General features: G+C 38.4%; 1 protein-coding gene across 3 annotated transcripts in view; it reads left to right on the top strand.

The window, feature by feature from the left end:
- Positions 1-12,841, top strand: part of Caf1-105 (chromatin assembly factor 1, p105 subunit) — a 305,893-nt gene that overhangs the window by 246,827 nt on the left and 46,225 nt on the right. Inside the window, exons 1-2 of one of the 3 annotated variants that reach the window (XM_071696814.1) lie at positions 3,480-3,599; positions 11,446-11,580. In XM_071696814.1, coding sequence (XP_071552915.1) covers positions 11,455-11,580 — 126 coding nt within the window. In that variant the 5' untranslated portion in view covers positions 3,480-3,599; positions 11,446-11,454. Of the gene's footprint in view, positions 1-3,479; positions 3,600-10,057; positions 10,079-11,445; positions 11,581-12,841 lie in introns of those variants that run through there. The other 2 variants (XM_071696820.1, XM_071696805.1) reach the window with 2 other exon arrangements.

Below are 12,841 nucleotides of genomic sequence, written 5' to 3' on the forward strand. Positions count from 1 at the left end.
ATGGATTCCACATCGGTAAAATTATCAGCATCATAATAATTGTCAAGCTTGTTCATAATCTATTTTCTTCGCTGTCAGGCTAACGAATCGAGTCATTTTGAGACCACTCGAGTTTGTAAAGAGAAGCATAAAACTATAGAAGTTAATGTATTACCGGCATTAGGAAGAATTGACGGCAAATTGCATTCAATATTTAGAAGCATGTGTAAGTGAGATGGAGATGATTCTTTTAAAGTGTATTTCCTTGTAGTGCTAAACAGAGCTCATAAAATGTGACATCTCATTAAACGAGTTCCTTAAGCCATTTTCATAGTCTTTAAGTTTGCTACTGCCTATCATCTGAAATGTGGACGTATTTTACCCCATATGGAAGGTATCAAAACCATTACAAAAGTTCTTCAACGCTTTTAATTCCTCAACACTTCAGCGAGAAGCTTGCCTCCGCTGACGTAACATTACTTAAAGCTTGACATATCACCTCAGTCTTAAAGGTGTTTGAAGTCATTATCAAATTTGAGATAATCATAGAGATGTGGTAAATAATTGCCAAAAATGGGTTCAACGTGCGACGCCACCACACAACAATTAAAACCTACAACTTCGATACATTTAACACACTGTGCTCGCCACAGCTTTAATTGGAATGTCAGAGATGTTTACACTTCATCATGGTTTTCCCAACTTCATCTAATAATGACTCATTTGACTTCGATATCGAACAGAGACTATTCCAGTTGGTAATGAATTCTTAAAGATATGATCAAACAGAAAGTATTCCAGTTGCCAATGACTCGAATACTGAACAACAGAGAAAATATAGACACTAATTGAACTAAGCGCCTTCACGATTATCGGCACTTTATATATTGACCCATTCAACGTTGGTACTATAGGAATTAAGGTAACATATAGTTACACATAAAGTCCTTTGGGTAAAAGGTTGATTTGATTTGTGACGGTAACTCCGGCAAATTTATAGTGCACCCCAGGTTCATTCTGTGAGTGGTCGCTTAAGGTGATATTTTGTGATTATTTCTTGTGTTTGACGGAGTTTCACACCTGTGTAGCTCCGTCTTCTTAATCTTGTATATATGTATCATGTCTTAACTCCTACACACACACACACACACACCTTAGCTTATGCCAGTTACCCAGATGTCCTTTAGACTCCAAGCTTTCACGAAAATGGGCCCACAGTTAAGATTCGGTACAGTATAAAGGTAACAACAAATTTAACTCCACTTAGCTTTCTAACGAGGATTTATCTGGGTAGTACCACTGACCGATATTCCCACTACACGCCCTTCACTTACAAAAATCTGCTTATGACTGTCATGCCCGATGAGTGGGAGGTGTCGCTTGCCCTTGCCTGATTTTTTGTCGTTCCTCATTCGATCCTATTTTAAATGTAAAGAGGAAACTTTCCTCCTTATTTCGCTATGCTTTGTTTATGTAAGAGCTCACTGCAATCCCACCCTCAGGATATTCAGTGCGTACCCAACAACAACTTATCAAAATATATGGTACAAACGTCCAAACCCATCTAGGGAATACAGTCGCCCACTCCTCCACGCCGGCCTCATACTACAGCAAGCCAGACAACTGGAAAAGATTTAACGTTAAGCAATGGAAATGACAGTAGGTTGGACACTATATAGTGTTATCAGGATGTCCTTGACTATGTTCGAGTTGATGACGCGAAAAGGCACGAGAACCTAAGGCTGAAGTTCAGACGTGTCATACTTAATAAAGCTCCACTATCGCGATTTGCTGTGGCGGCGGAAGGTCAAGTAACCAGCCCAGGACCACCAAGGTTTGGTTTGATTTGTGCCGTTAACCCAGGCTAATTCATTGTGCACCCCATGCTCATCCTGTGAGCGGTGGCGCAAAAGGATTACAGGGGTCAGAAAGATTGATATTACATTATGTTCAAATTCATAACGGGTATTTCATTACATAGTATAATGTAGTAAGTTTTACCGCAAGATAAAAAAAAAAAAGAGAAAGGAATACAAACTTAAAATCTAAGTTACCTTGTCATCAACAATAAGGTGCGACAGTTATTGCAGGGTTTGTTTCAATCTATTCTTGAAAAGCTCTATTTTTTCACATTATAAGACATTTTGTTCTTGTTTATGTTAAATTTTTTTTTTACCACAAACTTTACAATTCACATGATTAACATCTTCAGATAGCCTAGAGCGCCAACTGTACTTATAGCCTGGCAATAGTCTAGCAGTTGCGTCATGTAATCTGCTGATCTTATTACTTTCTCCAGATACATGTTTTACGTTACACTTTTCAGTGATGGAAAATGTTTATTTGTGCTTATCTGAACTCATCTTCTTGCTTCAAAGAAGTCTGTTATTCTTTCTAATCACAGTTTCGAGGTTTCTGATTGACAATGTGTATATATGTATATGTCTGTGTATTATGTATGTATGTATGTGTATATGTTGATATGTATGTGTATGTATATGGGCGTTTATGTACACAAATTTGTATGTGAATGGATTGGCCGTTCTTCGTGTTTCCTGACGTTACCTCGCTGAGGCGGGAAACGGCGATCAAGTATAATAGATAGATGACGATGTATTTACGAAGCAGACACGTGACGATCACAAATGAACTTCTACATCATGAAGGAAAATGAAAGCAGGAAAATCTATGGTACATGTAGTAGGGTAAAGGAGGAGCCTTAGTAATGAACTGATTAGCCAGATCTTTTCTATCTTTCAAAACTACTTTCAAGTATTATTAAACAATTGAATGACTTTATCCTGGGGCTTATTCCTTAATTGTGTGTGTGTGTGTGTGTGGGTGTGTTTAGGTATTACTTTGGTTTTTGCTCCCGAGAGCTGGCTGATTGTGTGTTCCCCTTAACAACAAAACTAAACAAAACTCGGCAAGGCTTAAGCTGCTGCCTCATATTATTACTGTGTGGCCGTAAGTAACTTCGGGATGGGCCGTCTTGATCATTTTTTCCCCCTACACCTCGAAGCTTTGGAACTCTACCTTCTAATGTTTTTCCCTATAACAATGACCTGGCACATTTGAAAAAATAGGTTTTTCACTTCCTTTAAAATTGGTAAATACTTTCCCTTGTCTTTTCTTTTTCTCTTTCATAATTGTATCTATATTTCAGTTAAGGCCTGGTGATGTTGATGTGGACTTTGTCCGTAACTGTTGTCTCTAACATGATAAAAAAAAAAAAAATGCTGTGGAAGTGGTTTCATTTTCAGGTATGAAAATTATCAGAGTAATCATCTACTTGTAATAAAAGTAACATTTTATTCCTAGGTAAAGAAGTAAGTGAAGTCAAGTAATCTTCACCTCTACTTACTTTTTTTTATTACATTGTTGCAATAGTTCTATTTCTGTAAATACAGTTATGCAAGTAATACAGGATTACTGTACCAATTATTTCTGACTATATCCATTAAACCTTCGTTACTTACCTTTTAGTACTTAGATTTGGTGATATAATTTTGTAAAATATCATGTGTGATCGAATAAAGAACCAACGAATGTGTCACTTTCTGCAAGAAAAACATTGGGCAAATGCGCGGGAATTCGGTGTTGTCAAAACTGATTAGAAGGTACTGTGCCAAGTTTTTGCTTAAATGTAATATGTTTCTGGTATGTGGGTGTTGTCAGATTTAAAAGAGTTGCTATGAGGCCTAGTAGATAAAAAAGTTAACTTAAGAGTTTAATGACAACTGGTAGAGAATCTGGCAAATGGAAGTTAAGGTCAGGTGGAATCAAACTGGAATATCATTGATTTCGTTTGGCAGTTAGTATGGGGAATAAATCGTGAAGTTTGATATGGAGCCGTTATTCTATGTAATGAGCTTAGATTATTAGATTGTGGGAAGTACTTTGAAACTGGGGAAATATGGGTTGATTGTTGTAAGACGAAATATTTCATGAAAGAACGTAAAGAAAACCCCCAATTAACTTCCCCAGGCTGCAGAGATCTTCCTTATTATAACGTTATGTGAAAAAGTGCTTGTTATTGTTTCGTGTATTGATCCAGATTTTGGGCACTGTTCATTTGCTTCCACAAAAACTTTGCGCTGCCGACTGTATTTAATGATTATCATACTGCTGGGGAAGCATGTCAGAATATTGGTATATCATCCCTAACATTGATTATTAAGGTAAATAGCTGCTATGTGATGGTACATGGAGTTTCTATAGGTTTATTTCTTTGTGTCAGCAACTTTTTTTTCATAGATTAATCTCATTTTGATTTTCATAGCCCCTCCCAGGTCTTACTTATCTGGTAAAAGTTAAGATTAACTGGATCTGAACTAGTTTGAAGTGACTACTTATGTTTTTGATGATTTCTATGCTTCATTGTGATAAAAGTATTTTGCAAAGAATTATCCATATTTTAATTTTTTACATTGTTAAGGCGGGTATCGAAGAACATGGAAATTGTTAGGGGAAAATATAAAAACCTTTTTACAAAAATAGTATTTATGCATACTTTAGGAATAGTTCAACATTTTATCTCTGACACCCTTAATTTTCTTGTTTACAAACGCCACCTTTACAGTTAATGGAAAAGAACGAAATGTTTAATATACTTTTGTAGACAGTCTTTGAGCCCCAGTGCACCTAGGAGACTGCAATGGCATTGGGCTCTGCTTGTTGCCTGTCGAAGGGTGAGGCATTAAAGGCAGACAAGTGGCACTGGATTGCACCAATTATTCCAGAGAGTGAAACGGATGAGCGATTGAGGATGATGGCTTTGAATGTTAATGGGTGTGACTGATGGATGTAGATGGAGTGAGCTCGTGGAGATACTAAAAGTTATAGTTTTGTTGTACTGATAATTGAGGAAACCCATATCCTTGGGCAGGGTGCATGTAGTGAAAATTGAAATGATGAATGCAAGTTGTGGAAGGAGGAGTGGTACAGATGGGAATGAACGAAAATTATCAGGGAAGAGAGAGAGAATTATTTGCAGTTGTGCTTCACTGAGGTTTTGGAGGGGTTTTACAGAACAAAGTAGTGTGGGTGAAAAGAATCACTGGAATTGGGAAGTGTGCATAACTGTGTATATGTACCTGTGAATATGAAAACTGTGCGAAAGATGAAATGAAGTGCTTCTGGAGAAATTTGAATTACTTTCTGTTAATGAGTTCTCTTGCCATCTGTCTTCACAATAATTTTTTAACATAATTATGATAAACTCCAACAAACCTATGACCTAGGCATTATTGGGTGTTAAAACCTCCAGGTTTTTTGCCTGACTCTACTGATAGACCTGCCCCTTTTTCTGTTCACTATACGAACATTTGTGGTCTCTCTAGTTACCTCCCTTCTGTTGAACGTCATCTGCCTAGTACTTCTCATATCCTACTTCCGTTTGGAACCGAATTCTCCTATAATATTTCCATTATCAAGTTTTCCACGTCCTACTATAACCTTCACTCATGATTCTGATTCAGAGGTGATGTCTGTGATTATTCCAACATCAACATACCTGTTGCATGCCTGGAGGACGTTGAATCCCCAAACCTTGATGTTTTCTGGTTCAGCATCTGTCTCCCAACTGCCATACTTTTCCTTTGTTTCTTATACTTCTCTCTAAATTGTAGAGATGATGGAATTGAAGCCCTCACTTTCTCCATTTTCAATGACCTGGGGGAAATTATCTCCCACTCCACATAAATTCCCATGCTCCTCCATTATTCATTTACAATAGCATCAAAGATGCCATGAAAGAAAATCCAAGAAATCAGACCTATAAAAGTGGTGTCTCTATTCTAGACTTTTACTAACACATCATCCCCTACCTTTAGTTAGGTTTGATTAGATTTACTAGTGTTGGTAATGCTCCTGGGATGATCAGTGTGGCATTCCTTTAGAGCATGTAATTGGTATTAATCTGTCATTTGAGTGTTTGTAGGTTATCTAGTTCTTTACCATGAAACAATAACTGCTTTACCATGAAAGGTTTACATGTTATGGCAGTAGTTTCTGCTTCATGATTGGGTACCGTGTGCACACATAGACATGACAACAACGTGTTAGATTATGAATAGCAGTAGGATGCCAGATAGATTATGAACAGCAGTAGAGTGTCAGATAGATTATGGCAGCGGATGGAACCATGGAAGCGGAAGTGAGTCACAGGGTGGGGGAGGGGGCGAAAGTTCTGGGAGCGTTGAAAAATCTGTGGAAAGAGAGAACATTATCTTGGAAAGCAAAAATGGGTATGTTTGAAGGAATAGTGGTTCCAACAATGTTATATGGTTGTGAGGCGTGGGCTATAGATAGAGTTGTGCAGAGGAGGATGGATGTGTTGGAAATGAGATGTTTGAGGACAGTATGTGGTGTGAGATGGTTTGATCGAGTAAGTAATAAAAGGGTAAGAGAGATGTGTGGTCATAAAAAGAGTGGTTGAGAGGGCAGAAGAGGGTGTTTTGAAATGGTTTGGTCACATGGAGAGAATGAGTGAAGAAAGATTGACAAAGAGGATATATGTGTTAGAGGTGGAGGGAACGAGGAGAAGTGGGAGACCAAATTGGAGGTGGAAAGATGGAGTGAAAAAGATTTTGAGCAATCGGGGCCTGAACATGCAGGAGGATGAAAGGTGTGCAAGGAATAGAGTGTATTGGAATGATGTGGTATACTGGGGTTGACGTACTGTCAGTGGATTGAACCAGGGCATGTGAAGCGTCTGGGGTAAACCATAGAAAATTTTGTGGGACCTGGATGTGGAAAGGGAGCTGTGGTTTCAATGCATTATACATGACAGCTAGAGACTGAGTGTGAATGAATGTGACCTCTGTTGTCTTTTCCTAGTGCTACTTCGCGTGCATGTGGGGGAGGGGGTTATCATTTCATGTGTGGTGGAGTGGCGATGGGAATGAATAAAGGCAGCAAGTATAAATTGTCTACATGTGTATAAATGTATATGTGTGTGTGTGTGCATATATATGTATATGTTAAGATTCATAGGTATGTATATGTGCATGTGTGGATGTGTATGTATATACATGTGTATGTGGGTGGGTTGGGCCATTCTTTCATCTGTTTCCTTGCGCTACCTCGCTAACGCGGGAGACCAACAAAGTATATTAAAAAAAAGATAATAACCAATGATTCGATGTGCTGTCAGTGGATTGAACTAGGGCATGTGAAGCATCTGGGATAAACCATGGAAAGTTTTTTGGGCCTGGATGTGGAAAGAGAGCTATGGTTTTGGTGCATTAAACATGACAGCTAGAGACTGAGTGTGAACAAATTTGGCCTTTGTTGTCTTTTCCTAGCGCTACCTCATGTGTGCGCGGCGGGAGAGGGTGCCATTTCATGTGTGGCACGGTGGCGATGGGAATGGATGAATGCACCAGGTATGAATATGTACGTGTGTACCTGTATATGTATGTATACGTTGAAATGTATGTGTGTGTGTGTGTGTGTGTGGGCATTTATGTATATACATGTGTATGTGGGTGGGTTTGGCCATTCTTTCATCTGTAGCCTTGCACTACCATGCTAATGTGGGAAACAGCAACTTAGTATGATAAAATATGATATACATAACTTAAAACATTTCAAGAAATTATTATAATGTTAAATTTCCCTTAACTGTTTAATTTCATTATCTGACCATCTTCTCTCTTGTTTTCTTTAATCTCTTGGTTTTGATATCCTGTTTCCCTTGATATGTTTGAAGTAATGCATTTAATGTCATGCCGCTGTGTTTGGTGTATACCTCTTGAGATTTATGGGACTTTTTTATGTTTATGGTAACACACCCCACACTAATACTAAGATGGCTCTGCAGTTCTCATTATACTTCATGATAGTTCTTGTTTGTAGCTGGTGTCACATGAATATTCAGGATTTTTGTGTCAATTTTCTTATCTAGACAATCTTGGTGACTTACTGGAATCATTATGTGTCTGTGGGGCCTGGATGTGGATAGTGAGCAGTGGTTTCGGTGCATTACACGTGACAGCGAGAGACTCAGTATGAATGAATGTGGCCTTTTTTGTCTGGTTTCATTGCATTACCTTGCAGAAGCAGGGGGTAGTGATGCTGTTAACTAAAGCCTCCTTGCTCCTTACTTATTCTCTGCTCAGTCACTTCCATCACTCCATCAATCAACATCCTTGTATACACTTTTCTTGGTATACTTAACATCTTATTCCCCTATAATTGTTACATATGTCCTTAGCCCCTTTTCCTTTGAATAAAGGAACAATAATAGCATTTGCCCAATCCTCAGATACAACCTTTTGTTTCTATGCTAAATTCCATATCAGATGCATCCATTCTATCACACTTTTCCTTCCATAATTCAGCATTTCACGTGTAATCCCATCCACTTCAGATGTCTTTCCTACCTTCAACCTCGTTATTGCTCCTTTTTACCTCCCTTTTTGCTACAGGCTCTAGCACTTGTATCTCCTTTCTTCCATCCTCCATACCTGTACATGTAACGACTGCTGCTTCACCTTCGTCCACATTCATCAGTTCTTCAAAATACTCTTATGTACATTTCAGTTCCAAATTCTGAATTGGCTGCTCTCCTTCCCTAATTCTCAGAAACATTTCCACTCTTACATCTGCCTCTTTCCTTTATCACCTCCTTCCAGTACAGTTTCTTATTTTTCCTAAACATTTCTCTCAACTTTCTTCCAAAATCTTCAACTACTCTTTTTTTGCCTCCTCCTATCAGCTTTTTAACATTCCGCACATACATCTTTAAATCCCCTTCGACCTTCTACTGGTACATTCTTCCCCCTTTGCTGAACTTCCACTGGTACATTCCTTTTGAGCAATCTACCTTATGCCTTTTCTTCTCTTCCACTGCATTGTAATCTGTTCTGCCCATCTATATCTGACAACCTTGTATTCATCTACAAATTCTACAACCTTTGATAGTCTTTCTATAAAACTTTACCTCATTCACATATGGCTGCATTCCTACATTCACTGCACTTCCATCTAAACTCTCAGCCACTCTCCTTTTGTATTCCTTGCATTTTTTGAGTCATCATGTTTACCAACTCCTTTACCCCCCCCCCCCCCCCCCCCCCCACATCCTTCCTTACACCATAACTCTTTCTCCTGATCCTTTTCCCTACAAGAACTACGATATGGTCACTTTTCAAAGAATCTTCTCGCAACTCTGGCATCTTTTATCTACTGCCACATAATCAGCCAAACCCTTCTGTTCCTCTCTTCCATCATTTCTCATCCATGTATACCTGTGGATCATCTTGTGCCGAAAAAAGGTGTTTGCAAGGGATAAAACCTCATGCAGCTCAGACATCCACAAGATAATTTCATTCTCATTCACTCCAGGCCCTCCCCATTTGCTAGGTATCTCACGAGTTTCTTCACATACCACTTTTGCATTCATATCACCCATTACAACCTCATTTCTCTCATTCTCAAGACTGTTTATGCAGTCATTCAGATTTCTTCAGAAATGCTTCATTTTATCTGTCCCTCATACAGTCACATACCAGTGCATAGTCAACAATTCAAATCTTTCCTTTCACCCTCACAATTCTTGACCTATACTATCCATGATCTGTAACACCCTCCCACACTCCCAGTGATAGCAGAATTGTACATCCTCATTTACATCTTCCCAAATAATTTTCATTCATTCTTATCCATACAGCTCTTCCTTCCATGTTCTTCCAAAACTTGCATTCATCATTTCCATTTTCACTTCATCCACCCTATCCAAGGATATTGGTTTCCCCAATCCCTAGGATATCCAAACTGTAACTTTTAATCTCTACAAGCTCCCTCCCTCAGCATTCAGTGCCATCACCATCATTTGCTTATCCCTTTAATTTTTCGGCATAACTAGTAGACTCTGGTGCCACTTATTAGCCTTTGTGCCTCATCTTTGACAGGCTGCTGGCAGATGGTCACTATAGTGCAGTGTTTCCCAGAGGCAGCAGGGCTCCCAAATTGTCCAGAAAACTAAAAAACCCAGCACACCTCAAGTGTTTGTCTGTATTTATAAAGAAAACTACATCTACTGTTTCTCTGATAGAGTTGGGCAGCCTTATAAACTCCCTAACATCTCACCAAGGTTTCCTCTCCAACTCAGATTTTTTTATTTTTACAAGTTGTTAGAAATTTTTATTTAACCTCATTGTTTCAAAGATAATCATATACTTATGAAAAAATAACCTCAAAAGTGTTTCATCCACCTCTTTTGCTCTGTTAATGTGTATAGAAGTTATGGAGATGTTTCTGCTCCTATGCTAAAATGTGCAGGAGTACAGGCCAAGTGTCAAGTGAGTTGCTACTGCATTTTTTATCTTTCTGTTTTACCAACTGAAAATTGTTACTGCTTATTATTGTGTTTTATCTTTTAAGATAAATCTTTTCATTATAATTTTTTAACATCAAGACTAAAAAGTAATTAAATTATCAGACACTCTGTTCAGTTGCAGTGTTATTAAAGTCACATGGATGCTGGCAAGATTGCCTTCACTTTTGTTAGAAAACCCTCTCGTACCTCATCTTGGTCAATCAACTTTCAGTCCTGTAAGAGTCAGGTCAATGAAAGCTCTCCACATGATCTGAAGACAGTTCATTATCATTATCATCAAAAAGTTCTGAATTATCTTTTGCTTGGTCTTGTAAGTCTAGCTAAATGCCACTCAATTTCCTTCTTAGAAAACTCACTTTAATATGCTGTCATGGCATGGCTGGATGGTGACTGACTGTGGGGAGAAATTATCATTCACTTCCACTTCCCATGCCAGCCAGCTTAGCATGCAGCCTAGAGGTGGTTGATGCTTAACTAATTGTCTAGAGGCGAGAGAGAGAGAGGCTCTTGGCCCACATGTATGTCCATCTGGAGACATTATAGGGTTAAGCAGAAAGATAAGATGACAGTTTGAGGGATAACAGCTGTCTGGGGAGATCTATTAAACTTATTTAGGTATAAATGAAGCAAATCATGGCATTGCACTGTCACAGACAGAAACAAGATGCCAGCTTGGGCAAAGCCTGAGCTGTCTGGATTAGCCTGTTAAACTTAGTTCATTTACACATTAGGTTAGTTATGTAAGTGCATTGTCATAGGCCACCCACCTGCAAAGATACACAAAGAATACTTGAAGCTGTAAAATATCTTTGAAGATTTATATCTGTTTAGGTATCAGGGTTATGAAGATTGCTGAATATGAAGCATCTGGCTGTATGGAAAATTTACCATCCGCTCATTTCTGTTTACAAGAAATGATAAATATATATGAAGAGTTATGCTTATGCACTTTAATGAAATGAATGAACATGCCTATACACATCCAAAATTAATGATGTTTAAGTACTTAATCAGTAAAACATTATCAGTGAAATATGCAGTGATGATATCGTCCTGAAACTGGTGAAATATATAGAAATAATTTTTAGAATTCTCAAATGATTGGGTCATTTTCTCTGCAGGAATCAGCCATGAAGTGTACCATTCCAGAGATCTCATGGCACAACAGAGATCCAGTTTTGTCCATAGATTTACAACCTAACCCTCCAGATGGAATATACCGTTTAGCTACAGCTGGGACGGACACTCACGTTGTGGTAGGTGTTTGTCTTAAGTTTCATTTGTTTGGTTTTACTCTTTTTTTTATTGATGAACGTTTATGCTTGTTTTTTATTATTCAACAGCATGCAATATTTATATGTTGATTCTTTTGTAATTATTTCTAACTTTTTATGTGTGAAGGTTTTTGTCAGTCCATAGAGATATCAAGGCAAAAGAGCACTTGATCACTTAGGCTGACATAGATTTTTTTGATGAATTTCAAGGCAAATCCAGTCAACATATTGTGTATGTATGCCTTAATCAAGTACAGTATTTCAGTTCGCATTATAGTTCCGCTGTTCATGGCATTCATGAAGCTTAGTGTCAGGATGTATTACCTAATCAAACATTTTTTTTCCAGTCACAGACAAAAGTCCACATCAAGGCCAGGCTGTCATTAAAATTTAGAGGTAAATAGAAAAAGAAGAGGCAAGGGAAAGTATAACCGAATTTTAGATGAAGTGAAAACTTGTCTTTTAAGATGTGCTAGGTCATAATCATTGAGAAAGTCATTAGAGTGTAGAGAGTTCCAAAGCTTTGTGGTGTAGGGAAAGAAACACTTATCAAAATGGCCCACCCTTGGGTTGCCAACAGTCACCTAGTAATCATGTGATGCATCAGCTTGCCATGTATTGTGTGGTCTAGCTAATGGAGGGACACACAAGCAACCAGCTCTTTGGAGCAAAAACCACGATGACATGTACAAGCAACCAGCTCTTTGGAGCTAAAACCATGATGATATGTATTGAAGAGTAAAGGTTAACCAACATTGCAGCATCGTGCAAGTGCGTCAAGTTTTAAAGTTAGCCATGGAGAGTTTGTAAGTCTGACTGCTTTTGACTGAACTTCATCATGTAAGGATGCAGAGCTAGGACCAACCCGGATGTGCAATCACTTCTCCATACAAGGATGCATCAATCATTTGTATATATAGTTCATTGACAGCACATCAACCGCAGTGTACTGCATCATTCCAGTTCCCTCTCCCTTGCACACCTTTCACCTTTCTGCATGTTCAGTCCCCAGTCCTTCAAAATCTTTTTCTTCATCCCTCTATCTCCAATTTGGTCTTCTTGTTTCCACCACTTCTGACATATATATCCTCTTTGTCAATTTTTCCTTGCCCATTCTCTCTGTATGTCCAAACCATTTCAGCACACCCTCTTTACCTCTCTCAGCCATGCTCTTTTAATTACCACAAATCTCTCTTACCTTTTCATTACTTACTCTGTCAGACTACCTCACCACATATTGTCC

The sequence above is a fragment of the Panulirus ornatus genome, chromosome 4 (genome assembly GCF_036320965.1).
Source record: "Panulirus ornatus isolate Po-2019 chromosome 4, ASM3632096v1, whole genome shotgun sequence".
In the NCBI taxonomy this organism is placed as follows: domain Eukaryota; kingdom Metazoa; phylum Arthropoda; class Malacostraca; order Decapoda; family Palinuridae; genus Panulirus; species Panulirus ornatus.